The sequence below is a fragment of the Macaca thibetana genome, chromosome 19 (assembly GCF_024542745.1).
Source record: "Macaca thibetana thibetana isolate TM-01 chromosome 19, ASM2454274v1, whole genome shotgun sequence".
Classification (NCBI taxonomy): domain Eukaryota; kingdom Metazoa; phylum Chordata; class Mammalia; order Primates; family Cercopithecidae; genus Macaca; species Macaca thibetana.
This window is the reverse complement of record NC_065596.1, coordinates 16,246,399-16,262,903: the sequence shown is the minus strand read 5'-3', so window position 1 is coordinate 16,262,903 and position 16,505 is coordinate 16,246,399. Positions and strand designations below refer to the sequence as shown.

The 16,505-nt window shown below is 63.0% G+C and overlaps 2 protein-coding genes across 2 annotated transcripts in view; both read left to right on the top strand.

Moving 5' to 3' along the window:
* The window catches only part of MAP2K7 (mitogen-activated protein kinase kinase 7), a 54,238-nt gene extending 42,944 nt beyond the window's left edge, over positions 1-11,294 (top strand). Inside the window, exons 2-13 of the mRNA XM_050770536.1 lie at positions 740-952; positions 2,718-2,765; positions 6,666-6,807; positions 6,974-7,040; positions 7,170-7,283; positions 7,363-7,482; positions 7,629-7,736; positions 7,822-8,001; positions 8,093-8,173; positions 8,290-8,432; positions 8,993-9,038; positions 9,142-11,294. Of these exons, the coding sequence (XP_050626493.1) occupies positions 829-952; positions 2,718-2,765; positions 6,666-6,807; positions 6,974-7,040; positions 7,170-7,283; positions 7,363-7,482; positions 7,629-7,736; positions 7,822-8,001; positions 8,093-8,173; positions 8,290-8,432; positions 8,993-9,038; positions 9,142-9,276 (1,308 nt within the window). The 5' untranslated portion in view covers positions 740-828 and the 3' untranslated portion in view covers positions 9,277-11,294. The remainder of the gene's footprint in view (positions 1-739; positions 953-2,717; positions 2,766-6,665; positions 6,808-6,973; positions 7,041-7,169; positions 7,284-7,362; positions 7,483-7,628; positions 7,737-7,821; positions 8,002-8,092; positions 8,174-8,289; positions 8,433-8,992; positions 9,039-9,141) is intronic.
* A 1,752-nt stretch (positions 11,295-13,046) lies between these two features.
* TGFBR3L (transforming growth factor beta receptor 3 like) lies at positions 13,047-15,838 on the top strand. The gene is given in 7 exon segments (XM_050771039.1): positions 13,047-13,199; positions 13,202-13,345; positions 13,424-13,735; positions 14,263-14,389; positions 14,489-14,647; positions 14,840-14,912; positions 15,560-15,838. Coding segments are annotated over 6 exon segments (948 nt in total). The 5' UTR covers positions 13,047-13,061; the 3' UTR covers positions 14,908-14,912; positions 15,560-15,838.
* The last annotated feature ends 667 nt before the right edge of the window (positions 15,839-16,505 follow it).

Genomic DNA, 16,505 nt, shown 5'->3' with positions numbered 1-16,505 from the left:
ATTGTGCACGTGTAGGCGCTGGGCTCACGTTCCCGGTGCGAGAGAGATGACGGGAGGCGTCTTGAGGTTCCGTGTGGGTCTGGCCAACAACTCTGGCCTTGGCCCCGTCCCCGAGGTCAAGGGTCACACCGTCGGGTTCCCATGGCCGTCCCCTCCCGCCTGGTTTCGGCCAACTCTGAGCCTGCTCGTACTGGCAAGAAGGAAAAGGGCTCTCGACGGAGCCTAATTACGGTGAGGAGGGGGCACCCCGCTGCCAGCAGGAAGCTAGGAGGCAATTAAGCACAAGAGGAATCCTAATAATGCACCATCAGTGAGGAAGGCATTCCGAAAGGACGCCCAAGCCGACCGTGAAAAGCGAGGAGGTTGAGGTTGCACCGCCGTGGAGACCAAGAATCGACTGCCGCTTGGGAAAGAGGTTCCAGAAATGCGCATGCGCAAAAGCCACGCGCGCGAACACGGTTTCCCCTGCCTAAGCATGCGTACCGCTCTCACCGCCCACTGCCATCAGAAGCATGGTGTTTCCTCGCAGCGCCTCTCTCTGGAGCGATCCGGAATTGGCGCGTGCGCAGTACGGTGGCAGTGGCGAGGAAGGCGGGGGTTGCACGTTGCCTGCCTCGAGCTCTAGGTGGCGTCATCCTTCGGGCTGAGCCGAAGCACGCACGCGCGGAGGTTCGCACGCGGGGAAGGGCGGGTGCGCGCCGCGGGCATGCGCCGTGCGGGGCGAGACGGCGGCTCGGCGGGGTCATCCGGGCGCAGGCGCAGTGCGGTGTTTGTCTGCCGGACTGACGGGCGGCCGGGCGGTGCGCGGCGGCGGTGGCGGCGGGGAAGATGGCGGCGTCCTCCCTGGAGCAGAAGCTGTCCCGCCTGGAAGCAAAGCTGAAGCAGGAGAACCGGGAGGCCCGGCGGAGGATCGACCTCAACCTGGATATCAGCCCCCAGCGGCCCAGGCCCAGTAAGCACGGCGGCGTGGGGGAGGGGGCGGGCGGGCGGGGCGGGGCGCGCGCCGCGGGAGGCCCCGCCCCCGCCACAAGGCCCCGCCCCCGCTTCCGGGGCGCTTCGCGCTCCTCTCAGCCCCCCCGCTGTGGGCTCGCGGGGCGAGGGTCACGGTGACCCGGGGGGCGTGGGGCCGGCGAGCTCTGGGGGGTTCGCACCCTCGGGGCCTGGGAGCCCAGTCCCTGGACCCAGGAGAGGCCCCCAGCTGATGACCCGCCCCCATCGAAGTGATCCTCTGGGTCGGGCTTCCCCGACTCCACGCGACCGTGACCACGTCCAGGTCGCCCCGAAAACACAGACATGTCCCCTTTGACCTGATGTTACCACTCTCGTCATCTCAGGGACTGTCTGGCGCCCCCCTCCCCCGACCTGGGGGCTTGTCAGCCCTGTGCAGCGGACGATCTACGCACACGCGCACGCCTGGCCCGGGGACACCTGAGGTTACTTTACCACAGAGAGCCCCTCCCCAACTCTTCTGACCCGAGGATTCTCCCTCTCGCTCTCCCTGTGACCGTGTCTGGGGTGAGGGGATGGGGGGGCTCCCTTCTCCTCTGCGCCCCGTGACAGTGACTTTGGCATTGGGCTCAGCAGACCCCCCTCCCACATACATCAGGCCCCCTCAAACCCCTGTGACCAGTTTCACTGTCACCATCTTGGTGAGCGTGTGGTGTCTGATCTCTCCAGAAATGCACATCGACCCCCAGCCAGCCCGGTGACTTTGTCACCTGTTTTCAAGTGATGGCTCCCCTTCCCTTCACACCCACACCCACCTGATCTGGGGACACCTGAGGCCAGTGTGACTCTAGGCCTGCCCCCGACCCCCCAGCACACATCCTCCTGCTTTCTGATCAATCCCACCATCTCCGTACCTACTTCCCTGAAACCTTGTCATCCTAGATCAGTACCTCTCACTCTGCACACTCTTGGCTTGGGAACACTGACCATATCTAGTCTCTTGGCTTTTTCCCCAAGAGCCTGGTCTGTAAATCCTCTGGGCTGGAGGGAATCAGATTTTCAAACCCTGCGAACACCACCCCTGACCCGTGATCCTTTTTGTGTCTTTCTTGATCCAGTAAAATGCTCTCATGTGTCCTCTGATGTGACCTTTGTAGTTTATTTAGCTCTCTATGGAGTCATTAGGACAGACGAGAAAGGTACCCCCTGTATGTGGGCACTCCACCCCATTCCCTGGTCACCCAGCCTGACCTTCACAACCTGACACTCTCCTGTCACTCTCTCTCCTGACCTGAGTCAGCATGGGTTCCTCCTTGGGGAATTTCTTGGGGGTCCAGAGAAATCATGGAGGTGGAGATTGTGGCACAGGACACTGCCTGGGACAAGAAGCCCAGCTAAGACACGGGTCCCTGCTAGCCCCTGGGGCTGCCCTCCCTGGCCCCTGAGTGGATGAGACAGGGTTGGGTCCAGGGTCCCCGGTGCCTTCAGGGGTGGCGGGGTGCCTTCATGGGTGGCTGTTCCCATGCAGAGCTAGGAGGCCGGTGGCAGGCAGGCCCCCGAGGAGTCCCCTCCAGGCGTCTGTGTCTGTGTCAGCTCCATCCCATCCTCCCCGCCCTCCCCATCTCTGTCGGTTCCTGGCCATCTCTGCAGTTCGGTGCCTCCCCCCCTCCTCCTCGTTTATGATTTGATTTCTTTTCTTTTGGACGAATCGGTCGTTTCTGTTGTGATTTATCGTGGTGTTGTTTTTTTTCTTCCTTCTCCCCATCCAGTTATTGTGATCACTCTAAGCCCTGCTCCTGCCCCGTCCCAACGAGCAGGTACCAGCCTTTTTATCATCGCTGCTTGGACATCTGCACCATTGACCTAACCGCTGCCCCGGCCGCAGAATGGCGTCCCCCGGCCCCCATGCTCTGTGTGTGTCCCCATGTCCCTTCCCCTCTCACTTTCTCTCTCACTCCACTCAAGCAGCGGTCAGCCCAGCCCGGCCTCTTCTGTCCTCCCTCCTCCTCCCCCTCCCTTCCTCTCGCCTCCATTTTGGACTCCCTGGAGGAGGAGGTGGGCTCCCCACTGAATGGGAGTCTATGGCCTTCAAGGGCGTGCACGCCTGTGTGTGTGTAACTGAAAGAGAAAGTCGGGCCTGGTGGGTGGCCTGTGCCTATGGATCCCTCTCAATAACTAGATGAACACATAGCACTCCCCCTCCCCGGGTGCCATAGCATCCCTGGGCGCCAGGGACACAGCAGTGAATAGAACAGACGGAGCCCCTCTCCTCTGTAGCGGGGGCTGTAGTAGGGGGGCCCATTGGACAGGGAGCACATTCCCACCAGAGAGAACATTCTAGCCGGGTGAGTGGCCCTGCAGGGGGCCAGCCTGGGGGAACCTCTGGAGAAGGTGAGCATTGAACAAAGCCGCTGGGGAGGCCTGGCATAGTGGCTCATACCTGTAGTCCCAACACTCAGGGAGGCTGAGACAGGAGGATCATCTGAGCCCAGGAGGTCGAGGCTACAGTGAGCCATGATCACACCACTGCACCCCAGCCTGGGTGACAGAGTAAGATCCTGTCTCAAAAATTTAAAAAACGGGCCAGGCGCAGTGGCTGATGCCTGTAATTTCAGTATTTTGGGAAGCCAAGGAGGGTGGATCTCTTGAGGTCAGGAGTTCGAGACCAGCCTGACCAACATGGTGAAACCCTGTCGCTATTAAGAATGCAAGACATTAAGCCAGGCGCGGTGGCTCACACCTGTAATCCCAGCACTTTGGGAGGCCAAGGCGGGTGGATCACCTGTGGTCGGGAGTTCGAGACCCCAACATAGAGAAACCCCGTCTCCACTGAAAATACAAATCAGGCGGGCATGGTGGCGCATGCCTGTAATCCCAGCTACTCGGGAGACCGAGGCAGGAGAATAGCTTGAACCCGGGAGGCGGAGGTTGCAGTGAGCCGAGATCACTCCATTGCACTCCAGCCTGGGCAACAAGAGTGAAACTCCATCTAAAAAAAAAAAAAACATAAAAGAGATTAGGTGGAAGTTGCAGTGAACTCAGATCGTGCCACTGCACTCCAGCCTGGGCAACAGAGCAAGACTCCGTCTCAAAACAAAACAAAAAAAATGTAAAAAGCGTCTTGAAGGAGGTGGGGGGAGAGAGGACAGCCCTGCCCGGGCTCTGAGCGTAGTGCCAGCCTGTGGTGGGCATGCAGGCTGTGCCCCATGCCTGTGTTGGGAGAGGGAGTAGATGAGGTGCCTGGCCCTGTGAGTGACTGTGAGTGTGTGTGTGTCCGATGGGCAATGGGGACTCTGTCCCAGCTGCATGGGTGTTGGGTCCACAGCGGCACGCCCCGCGTGTGTGTTGTGCTTGTGTGCACTTGCACGGCGTGTGTGTGCATGTTGACATGGCAGCCTGCACACCTGTAGCTCCTGTCAGCAGACACGTGCCCTCCAGCCTCTCGCTCTCTCTCATCCATTCTTTCTCTCTCATCCTCACCCTCTTGCTGTCACTCCACCCTCCTGAGCTGCCATGTGGCCATCACCACCTCTGTGGCCTCTGTTCTCAGGGCCTTTGTGTACCTCCTTCCCCCAGTGCCTACCTGAGCCCTCCCTTCCATTCCCCCGTGCTCCAGTCTGTAGGCCAGCAGCCTCCTCCCCAGGCTCTGGGGCTGCCCTCAGAAGGCCTGGTGGGCTGTGCCGGGGAGGGGGCCCACAGGACTCCTCGAGGGCTGTGGTCCTCACCCCCTGAGTGCAGGGCGGGAGTGGGACTCAGATACTCTCTGAGGGCGGGAACCACGCAGTATCTCAAGAGACACCAGGTGCACAGGGGTTGGGGGCTGGGTGTGAGGGGAGCACAGGCCCTCGGGAGCCAGAAGAGGATCGGGGCTGTGGCTCGGGCCATGGATAGATCAGAGGCACAGGGACCTGAAGAAGCAGAGGGGGGAACCTGGCCAACGCAGCGAGATCCCGTCTCTACTAAAAAGACAGAGATTAGTTGGGCATGGTGGCGTGTGCCTATAATCCCAGCTACTCAGGAGGCTGAGGCAGGAGAATCACTTGAACCTGGGAGGTGGAGGTTGCAGTGAGTTGAGATCACGCCATTGCACTCCAGCCTGGGCGACAGAGTGAGAACCTATCTCAAAAAAAAAAGAAGAAAAAAGCACCAGTGGGAGGTGACATGGTGCTGTGGAGGCTGCAGTGGCCAGGACAGCGGGAGGGGCACGGGAGGTGAGGCCTCTAGGCCAGTTAGGAAAGCTGGGCCTGACTGTGTCCCCAGGTCCCCGGAGCCCTTCCCCAGCTCCTGCCTGGTCCTCCAGGAGGGGAGCAAGGGGACACAGCTCCTGCAGGGGCTGGTGGGACCAGGTAGGGGCAGTGCTGGGCCTCCTGATTGAGACTGAGGTCAGCGTCCTCCTGCCTCTCCTACTGGCTGAGATCAGGGTCCCAGGCACCCAGGGGAGGGACGGGGTTTAGCTGCCAGCATGGAGCGGGTCTGTCTGTTCGTGTTAGTCCCTGGGCACCAGTCACCAGGAGCCTGCAGAACTGTGGGAAGAAAAGGTGGACGAGGCAGGAGGAAGAGGGGGGGTTGTCCGTTGAGGGCTTTGGGAGAGCGGCAGGCCCCAGCCCCTGTGGGAGGGGCACCTTGGGAGGTGTGTGTAGCTGTTGTCAGGGCCTTTGGGATGTGAGGTGTCAGGATTGGCTCCTCTGGAGGCCACGTTGGCATCCCGGCCTCTGTTCCTGCACCCCATCGCCAGCCCAGCCAGGGAGACCCTAGCTCCTCCAGGAAGCTGCCCTCCTGTCCCAGGCCCCTCTCTGGCCTGTCTGTGCAGTGCCTCCTCTGGGCACCTGGGCCCAAGTCTTGGTTCCTGTCTGTCTGTCTGTCTCCTGCCCTCCCACCCCTAATGCTGCCTGCCTGCCCCAGGGTGCCCGCTGCCTGCCCGCCGCCTGCCCGCCCGCTGTAGCATGCCCGAGCTGCCCGCATGCAGGCTGCTGGATGAGCCAACCCCTGCCTGGCCCAGCATTGGCCCCACCTGGTCCCACCAGCCCCTGCAGGAGCTGTGCCCCCCAACTCTCCTCCCAGATGATGCAGGCCCCCTGAGGTCCTGTCCTGCCCCCACGGGCCCCAGCTCTGCAGGCCAGGCCGGGAGGCCCCCGTGTCAGCCCACTGGCCCGAGGGGGCCCTCCCGACCCTGGAACAGAACATGGGGCAAGGCAGCCTGAAACCTGGGTCTCGTGCCCACTGCCTCCCTAGGGTGGCCCCGCTCGCTCTCGTCTGGGAGCCAAGTTTAGTGCTACCAGCAGGGCCACAGCCCGGGCCAGCCCTGGCAGGCACTCCACCCCCGCCTATCCAGCCTGCGGGCGCTGTGGTCCTGGGCCTGCTTCCTGGGCAGAAGTGGGAGGAAGCGCCCACACCTGTCAGGGAGGCTGCCCGGCCGAGGGACACCTCAGGTCCCCGTCTCATTTCTCCGTCAGCGTAGACTTGGGGCTCCCTCTCCCCTGCCAGCCTCTTCCATTTCTTTCCACGTCAGGGGATGAGACAAGGGACCCTGAGGACAGTCTGGGGTGGGAGGGAGACCCCAGCTCCTCCAGCCCAGCAGGGCAGGGGCTGTGCCGGCCTAGCTAGGGAAGCCCAGGAGGGGAAGGTGAGGGTCCCGACCTCTCCCTGGAGTGCCAGATATGGAGCTGAGACCAGCTGGGTGCTGACCCCTCCCCTGCCACTGGTTCTCACCCCCCCAGCCCTGCAGCTCCCGCTGGCCAACGATGGGGGCAGCCGCTCGCCATCCTCGGAGAGCTCCCCGCAGCACCCCACGCCCCCCGCCCGGCCCCGCCACATGCTGGGGCTCCCGTCAACCCTGTTCACGCCCCGAAGCATGGAGAGGTGAGCCAGGGGCCCGGCAGGGTTGGGTGGGAAGCAGCATTGAGGGGCCACCGTGCCAGCCTCAGGGGGAGGGCGGTTAAACCGGTGAGAACCCCGGTATGGGGGGCTGGGGTGGCCAACCTAAGGTCAGGACCCACCTCCACCGGCACCTGCTCCGTGTCCCCAGCATTGAGATTGACCAGAAGCTGCAGGAGATCATGAAGCAGACGGGCTACCTGACCATCGGGGGCCAGGTACCACCTTCACTGTGGCGGGAGAGGGAGGAGGCCCAGCCAGGCTGGACCCATCCTGGGGGTGCCAGTGGGGGGCGGGGGGCGGTGACAGAGGCCCCGGGGACCCTCCAACCCTCTCTCTCCTCCCAGCGCTACCAGGCAGAAATCAATGACCTGGAGAACTTGGGTGAGATGGGCAGCGGCACCTGCGGCCAGGTGTGGAAGATGCGCTTCCGGAAGACCGGCCACGTCATTGCCGTTAAGGTGAGCCTTGGCGGCTACCCCAGCTGCGCCCCACACCCCGGGCCGGTGCTAAGGCTCCCTCCTGTCCCTGCCTGTGCAGCAAATGCGGCGCTCGGGGAACAAGGAGGAGAACAAGCGTATCCTCATGGACCTGGATGTGGTGCTCAAGAGCCATGACTGCCCTTACATTGTGCAGTGCTTTGGGACGTTTATCACCAACGTGAGTCCCCAGCCGTGCCAGGTGCCCCCCCCCCCGCACCCTGCAGGGTCTCCTCCTCCCTCACCCCCTGCCCCTTCCCAGGGAGCAGAGCCTCTGGGGGCTGGGCCAGAAGACACAGCTCCCCCGGGAACCCCCTCTTACTGCAGACGGACGTCTTCATCGCCATGGAGCTCATGGGCACCTGTGCCGAGAAGCTCAAGAAGCGGATGCAGGGCCCCATCCCCGAGCGCATCCTGGGCAAGATGACAGTGGCGGTGAGTGGCCGGGGGGGCGTGCACCGGGCAGGTGGCCTTGGGCCTGTGCCCCCGGTCACATGCACCCTCCTCTGCCTACCTGCAGATTGTGAAGGCGCTGTACTACCTGAAGGAGAAGCACGGTGTCATCCACCGCGACGTCAAGCCCTCCAACATCCTGCTGGACGAGCGGGGCCAGATCAAGCTCTGCGACTTCGGCATCAGCGGCCGCCTGGTGGACTCCAAAGCCAAAACGCGGAGCGCCGGCTGCGCAGCCTACATGGCGGTGAGTGGGGGCCCTCCAGCGGGGGAGGGGTGGGGCCTGGGAGCCCGGCCCAGACTTGGAAATACATCTTCTCCTCCTCCTCCTCCTGTAGCCCGAGCGCATTGACCCCCCAGACCCCACCAAGCCAGACTATGACATCCGGGCCGATGTATGGAGCCTGGGCATCTCGTTGGTGAGTTGGGGCCCTGCCCCTTTTCTGTAGCCAGGAGTGAGGGCTTCTGGGGGACTCGGAGGGAGGAGAGCACAAACCTGTCCTGGCCGGTCCAGCCCTGCCCATCTCCCTCCCAGGTGGAGCTGGCAACAGGACAGTTTCCCTACAAGAACTGCAAGACGGACTTTGAGGTCCTCACCAAAGTCCTACAGGAAGAGCCCCCGCTTCTGCCCGGACACATGGGCTTCTCGGGGGACTTCCAGTCCTTCGTCAAAGACTGGTGAGACCCTCCCTCCGCTTGGGAGGTCAGGGGCAGCCCGCTGCTCTGGGCAGCTGGGGAGGCAAGGCGGGAGCGGAATGGAGGCCCCACCCTGGGATGGGTGGATGCGGCTGTGGGCGGGCTCGTGGCTGGTGGCTGCAGACAGGAGCTGGAGCTGGTACCTGGGGAGCCACGACCTGGGTTTGGACCTGCCCGAGGGGACAGCCAGCCCTGTAGCATTTGGCAGGGTGGCTGTGGGAGATTGTGAGCACGCTTCTGCAACGGACACAGCTACAAGTGCAGGAGGGCCATGTCTGATTCTCTCGGAAGCCCCACCCAAGTTTCTGGGGGACCTCAGCCAGCTCTGACCCCCGAAGTCAGGCCCTTGCCACCTAGCCAGGAGGCTCCAGGACTCACAGTTGCTCCCAGCCGTCAGCCGGGGTCCTGAGGACATCCACAGCTCCTTCCGCCACACACATCTTGGGGACCGCTGGCTCCTTGGGGAGGGCCTGACCACGGGGGTGGGACCAGCATCCCCTCCTGCCCTGCTCTCACATCTGTCTTCCGTTCTCTTCCTCTAGCCTTACTAAAGATCACAGGAAGAGACCAAAGTATAATAAGCTACTTGTGAGTACCTGGGGCCCTCCCAGTCCCCGTCCTGTCCCTGCAGCGGCGCGAGGCCCGGAGGGAAGACCCTGTCCTCCTAAGCCCCACCCCCTCGGGCCCACAGGAACACAGCTTCATCAAGCGCTACGAGACGCTGGAGGTGGACGTGGCGTCCTGGTTCAAGGATGTCATGGCGAAGACTGAGTCACCGCGGACTAGCGGCGTCCTGAGCCAGCCCCACCTGCCCTTCTTCAGGTAGCTGCTTGGCGGCGGCCAGCCCCACAGGGGGCCAGGGGCATGGCCACAGGCCCCCTCCCCACTTGGCCACCCAGCTGCCTGTCAGGGGAGACCTGGGACCTGGACGGCCACCGAGGGCTGAGGACAGAGTGGGGGGTGCCCACCCACCCCCCCGCCCTGGGCCTACCAGGCCCCCGCCCTTCCCACCCCGGGGTAAGCCGGCCGTGTGCGTCCCCCGACAGACACTGTGAACGGAAGACAGCAGGCGGCGAACAGAGTCGCTGTTCATTCAGCCGCAGCCTCTGGGCCGGGGCGGCCCCCAGGGGCCAGGAGAGAGCCCCCGAGTCCCGCAGCCACCACGCTCCCAGCGTGCTGTGCCCTTCGCCACTCCCACGCACCTGTTTCTCCTCCGTCACCCTCTGTCCTCCGCTCTACCTCTCTGTCCTTGTCTGGCTCTCCTGTCACCCTCCCTGCCTCTGTCTCCTGGCCTGAGCCTGTGCCCAGCCACCTCCTGACAGGTCCCCTGGGTCTGCATAGGTCTCCCGTGGCGCAATGAGTCAGCGGCCCCCAGCAAGGCGGTGTGGGCATTGCCACTGCTGCCAGATGGGGCTGCGTGCGCGCTCTCTCTCTCTCTCTCTCTCTTTGATCTCAGGGGGTCCTTTTTGGAGTTTATTGTATTTTATTGTACTTGGTGGGGTGTTTGGGGTGGTGGGAGGAGAGCTTGTTCTCATGGGGTTTGTCGGTACCTTCAGAAACTTTTACCAAAGTCACGTTTAGCTGCTTGTTGTGTGGCCCCAACTGCCCTCGGGCACTGGGGGGCTGGGCTGGGGCCGCTGCTCTGGGGTCTCTGGGAGCCACAGCTTGGGGGTGAGTTGAAGACCTCAGGGGGTGCGGAAGGGTCTGCGGGGCCCTCACTGCACAGGGTGGCCTTCAGGGAAGGTGGGCACGGGGCATGGCGCAGAGCAGGTGACCGGAGGGAGTCGGTGACAGAGCGGGGCCAAGGGAGGGGTCCGGAGGGAGTCCGGGATCGAGGGCAGAGGGAGTGGATATGGGGGTTTGAGGACGTATGACAAGCTCCAGCAGGGGTGGGGGCCGGGCTGAGGGTGGGGGTGTGAGGCGGTCACCCCCATCGTGCCCTTGGCCGTTCCTCCACTCACCCACCTGGCCCAGCCCACGTTGAGGTGCAGGACTGGGAAGGCCCGAGTGTGTGCACCGGGGGCCCAGGCCAGGTGCCCCCCAGAGCCCGCTGGGGTGGCCAGAGCAGGAGGGGGTGTGTTTCCTTTTTGTGGGTGTTGCATGCAAATCAAGTGGACAAGAAAAAATAAAACAAAAAACAAGAAAAAAAAAACAAAATCCCGTAAAACCACAAAGAAAAACCAACACCAAAGGCGCAGAAGCCGGCTGGCTGTGGCGGGGGCAGCGTAGGTAGCATCCCTCTCCTCTCACCTAGCCTGTTGACTCTTGTTATGATATTCACAAAACGCCGCATGTTTAAAAAGTCATAGACGTCATCTTCTCTCTGCCCCCAGCGGGGAACGCCACCTTCTCTTGCCCCTTGGTCCGTTTGTCAGGGGCCAGGGGTCTGCTGGGTGGGGGTGCCAACAGGCCTGGCCCTTTTCTCCTCCCCTGTGTCCAGCCATGGGGGCCTCTGCGGATTCCCGGAAGGTTGCATGGCTGGTCCCAGGACCAGCACAGGCCTGAGGCCGGGCTGCCTGGTTTTATTTTTATTTAACTTTATTTTCTGTTTTATGAGTGTGTGTCCGCCCACCCCCACCCCCTGCAGTGTTAAGTGGGGAGCCCTGGGGGAGTCGATCCTGCCTCCCAGCCTCTCCCGAGACCTCCCCCCTCGTCACCAGCCATCCCTCTGGACCAGGCAGAGGGCGGACCGGGCGGGCAGGGGCCTGAGGGTGGCTCGGGCCAGCCCACCAGCCAGTGGACCCCTCCTCAGGCCGCCGGTGGCGCCCTGCCCCTTTTTAAAACAAAATGCCCACATTTGTAAACCCTTAGACGCTTGAGAATAAATCCCTCCCTTTTCTTCCACCGAGTCTGTGGTGTGTCATGGGCCTGGCAGGGCGAGGGGGCAAGGGGGTGGGTGTCGGGGGAGGCCTCTGCATTGAGGGGAGACTGAGGCAGGTTTGGGAGCTGAACGGGAGGTGTTTGTAGTGACTTGCCAATGGATATCAAGCAGCTGGTGTGAGGGACCCCCTACCCCTATTAGCCACAGGTTGGGCAGCAGAGGATCCCTTAATCCCTCCAGGCCTTGGACATTGGCTCTGGTGTCAGCCCCTCAGTCTGCCACCCCCGCTCCCTGCCTCCCTCCTGGCCAAGGACAGGGCCGCCTGCCCACGTGCGGGACCTGGGTGCAGCCCAGCTGGTGTCTGCTCTGGCCCCGAACACTCCGACTTCAGCTGGTCCAGCATGCTGGGCACCGTGCTACTGCTGGCCCTGCTCCCAGGGATCGCCACCTTGCCCAGCGGGCCACCTGGTATGTATGAGCAGGGAGGTGACTGGTCTGTCATGCTTCTATCACTATGTCACCCTCTTTACTTTTTTTTTTGAGATGGAGTCTTGCTCTGCCACCCAGGCTGGAGTGCAGTGGTGCAATCTCCGCTCACTGCAACCTCCACCTCCTCTGTTCAAGCGATTCTCCTGCCTTAGTCTCCTGAGTAGCTGGGACTACAGGCGTGTAACACCACGCCTGGCTAATTGTTGTGTTTTTTAGTAGAGACAGGGTTTGCCTATGTTGGGCAGGCTGGTCTTGAACTCCTGACCTCAGGCGATCCACCCGCCTCGACCTCCCAAAGTGCTGGGATTACAGGTGTGAGCCACCGTGCCTGGCCGGTGTCACTCTTTTTCATCCAGACCTCTGGTCCTCCTCTCGGGGTGGGGACGGGGCAGGGGAGTGGGATGGGGTCTCTGTCCTCCATCCCAAGGGTGGCTCACAGCCCCACTTCGGCAAAGCTCCCTGCAGCCACGGAGAGGGCCAGTCTACCCAGGCACTCTTCAGAAGTGGGTATGTGGGGACGGATGAGGGGGCTCATGCCTGTAATCCCAGCACTTAGGGAGGCTGAGGGTAGAGGATCGCTTGAGGCCAGGAGTTCCAGACCAGCCTGGGCAACATAGAACCCTTATGGCCATGTTGGCGAGTGTCTGTGGTGACAGCTACTGGAGAGGCTGAAGCAGGAGGATGACTGGAGCCCAGGAGGTGGAGGCTGCAGTGAGCTGTATTCGCACTACTGCACTCCAGCCTGGGCGATAGAGGGAGACCTTGTCTCAGAAAACAAGGAAAATGGATGTGCAGGCATCTTTTCGTATTTGGAGATTATCCGTTTTACCGGGACCCCGCTCAGCACCTCCTGAAGGCAGACATCAGTGTGTGTGTAGGGGCACGGAGAGGGGAGGGGACCCCATGGCTGCCTTAGCCTGGACAGGTGGAAGCGTCTCAGATCTTGGTGGCCTGGCTGGGCTTTGGCTCTGCCCAGGAGAGCCTCTAGGGAAAGTATCCTCTTCACTTCCCTTCCTCGTTGGTGACAGCACCTATGTCCCCTTAGAAAGGGGAACCGTCGGTCCTGCTGCGTCCCCAGGAGCAGCCCTGGGGAAGGTGGGGGAGCTCTGACTTCACCCAGCCGGACCCCACCATCGGGTGCTCCTCACCGCGTCTCTTCCGCCCCAGGGAGGCCTTCGCCAGCTTCGGAGGCTTCTCTAGGGGCTCATGGCTCTGCAGCCGGCTCAGCTGCTGGGCTGTGCGGGTCCCAGGGGTTGCCGGGGGCACATCACCGTCAGGGGGAACGTGGCGGGGAGCCCGTCATGGGTGAATCCGCCGCCGCAACTGCATCCCTTTTCCAAAGGCGGCGGCGGGGGCGAGGTGGTACGGTCACTTTTCCCAGAGGCCTAAAGGGCAGCGCGCGTTTTCTCTCTGGGCCGCCCTCCCCCTCCCCCGCCACCTCCCGCCAGCACCCCCGTTCCCCGCGGCGCCCGGCCCCTGGCTGCGCAGACCCCTCTTCAGTCTGAAGCTGTCTGACACAGAGGACGTCTTTCCGCGCCGCGCGGGGCCGCTCGAGGTCCCGGCCGACAGCCGCGTGTTCGTGCAGGTGGGGGCCCCGCGGACACCAGGGGCGGATGGGGGCCGGTGGGGACGGGCAATCCGTGATGGCGCCTCCGTTCCCCAGGCGGCCTTGGCCCGTCCCTCCCCGCGCTGGGGCCTGGCCCTGCACCGCTGCTCAGTGACGCCGTCCTCACGCCCGGCCCCGGGGCCCGCCCTGGCTCTGCTGCGCGAGGGCTGCCCCGCCGACACCTCTGTCGCCTTCCCGCCACCGCCGCCGCCGAGCCCGGGTGCCACCCGCCCCGCGCGTTTCAGCTTCCGCCTGCGCCCGGTCTTCAACGCCTCGGTGCAGTTCCTGCACTGCCAGCTGAGCCGCTGCCGCCGCCTCCGGGGAGTCCGCCGGGCGCCTGCGCCTCTGACGCCGCCGCCGCCATCGCGGGTGCGCGGGCGCAGAGCTTGGAATCCGGGCGCCGGGGTCCTTCGGGGACTGGGCACGAGCGACTCTGGCAGTGGAAAGGGGACACTCTTGGGGTCTGAGGATCTGGAGGTGGGGAGAGGTGGGGAGGAGGGGCCATCTCTGCCGACAGTTTCTCCGGGGACAGTGTGGACACTGGGTTCCCCCATGGACAGCTCTAGAATCCTTCAGGGCTGGGGGTTGGATGTAGAAGACCACTCAGGGGACACATTTCTGGGAACTTGGTGCTGGGCCTCACACGCTAGGTGCTGGGAGACCCGGCCCATGCAATCTTGTGGGGCTGGGATTTGGGGTCCTTAGGGGCTGGGCGGCTAGCCACTTGTATGAGTAGGGGCTGGGCTCAGGGATCCCTAAGGGGCCGGATTTCCAGGGGTCCCATCTTGGCTGTGGTGGAGAGCGGGACTCAGGTCTCTCTTGGGGGCCCTGGGGACCAGAGCCACGATCCCGGTGCCCTGATGTCCCTGTCTCTTCCCCACCTTCCTCTCCCCCAGTGTCTGCCTCAGGACGAGGCGTGCGCCGGCACTGGCAGTGGCAGCGCCGAGGGTCTGGCTGCCGACGGCCCCCACCTGCACACGCTGACGCAGCCTATCGTGGTCACCGTGCCGCGGCCGCCCCCTCGTGAGCACGCAGTCCTCCTCCGTAGGGAGCCGTGGGGCGGCAAAGGGGGTGGGAAGGACACCTGGGACCTGGAACCAGTCAGCGTGGCTCTTCCCACAGGGCCGCCCAAGAGTGTCCCTGGCCGCGCCGTGCGCCCTGAGCCTCCCGCGCCGGCCCCTGCGGCCCTGGAACCCGCGCCAGTGGTGGCGCTGGTGTTGGCAGCCTTCGTGCTGGGCGCCGCACTGGCTGCCGGGCTGGGCCTCGTCTGCGCGCACTCAGGTACCCACCTCCGCCAAGCCGGGCCCCCAGTCTAATCCCGCGCGTCGGGACCCGGGGCGACGCGATCCCGCCTGTGGGGCCTGATCAGCCCTAGCTAGGCCTGCCTCCGCGATGCCCGCAACAGCCCCCAGAGGCCGCGCTTAGCCCGGCGTGGTGCGCAGCAGCCCTTCTGCAGCTCGCCTCTACTTCCAGCGCCCCCGGCTCCCGGCCCGCCCGCGAGAGCCTCGCCCAGCGGTCCCCAGCCCAGAAGGCCCCAGTGAGGAAGGTAGGTATGGAGATAGAGTTGGGGGAGGGAGGAGATGACAGTGACGCTTCCTAGCGCTTAGTTCGTGCCAGGCACTGAGGTTTTTGGGGTTTTTGTTTGTTTGTTTGTTTGTTTTTGAGAGGGAGTTTCGCTCCTGTTGCCCAGGCTGGAGTGCAATGGCGCGATCTCGGCTCACCGCAACCTCTGCCTCCCGGGTTCAAGCGATTCTCCTGCCTCAGCCTCCTGAGTAGCTGGGATTACAGGCATGCGCCACCACACCCGGCTAATTTTGTATTTTTAATAGAGATGGGGTTTCTCCATGTTGGTCAGGCTGGTCCGGCACACCCGACCTCAGGTGATCCTACCGCTTAGGCCTCCCAAAGTGCTGAGATTACAGGCGTGAGCCACTGCCCCCCGCTGTTGTCAATGTTTTACGCCTATGAACTAAATCCCCTTAACCTCCAGGCGGACACTATTATAATCCCCATTTTAGAGACGAGAAAATGAGGCATTCTCTGAATTAAGTAGCTTGTCAAAAGTCAATACTGGGTGGAGCTTGGATTCGAACTCAGGCAGTGGGTCCAGCCAGGAGCATTAGGTGGGGAGAGGCATTACACGAGGAGAACTCAGCATTCAGACCCGGCTCCCACTCTCACCCCGGCATACAGACCGATGGAAGAGGTCAGTGGTCTGCTGGGAAGGGAGGTGGCCCGCGTAGCGTCCCCTCTCTTGCTGAGCCTCAGCCACCCCTCCCAGAGATGGTGCGCCCCCAACGTGGTCCGGAGATACACCCAGCTACCGCTTCGGGACCAGGACCAACAGGACCGGACCCGCCTCCCTGGACCTCGGACCTGATGGGGCCACGACCCCGGTGCTTCTCTCCTCCCCGTCCCTCCCACCCACCTGTGCTCAAAATAAACCTCTGGATTGACCGGCTAAGTTCTGGTGCAGTCAGTGAGCGCGCAAGGTGCGGGGTGGGAGATGGGTGGGGAGGCTTGGGGAGAAAGCTGGGAGTAGGACTTGGGGAGGATTCCTGAGAAATCCTGATTTAGAGGGGTGGAGCCTGGGGGCGGGGCCCATACCCCCGCATACCCGTGTGCACTCCCGGGTCATGGGAGACTCTAGGGCGTTTTGTCTCAAACAGAAAGCGACACCTGGCCGAGCGCGGTGGCTCCCGCCTGTAATCTCAGCACATTGGGAGGCCGAGGTGGGTGGATCACTTGAGGTCAGGAGTTCCAGACCAGCCTGGCCGACATGGTGAAACTCCGTCCCTACTAAAAAAAATACAAAAAAAGAATTAGCTAGGGCGTAGTGGCGCGTGCTTATAATCTCAGCTGCTTGGGAGGCTGAGGCAGGAGAATCGCTTGAACCCAGGAGGCGGAGGTGGCACTGAGCCGAGATCGCGCCATTGCACTGCAGCCTGGGCAACAAGAGCAAAAATCCACCTAAAAAAAAAAAAAAAGCGACACCCAACCCCACAAGAGTAAGTTTAAAATAAACCCTCCCCCTCCCTCTTCTTACCCGGACAACTGCCCATCTGCCTCCTGCGATCTTCCTCAAGCCAGGCCTTCTCTGCTCTCCACTACCCCCGCCCGGACCCTGCCCTTGCTCGGC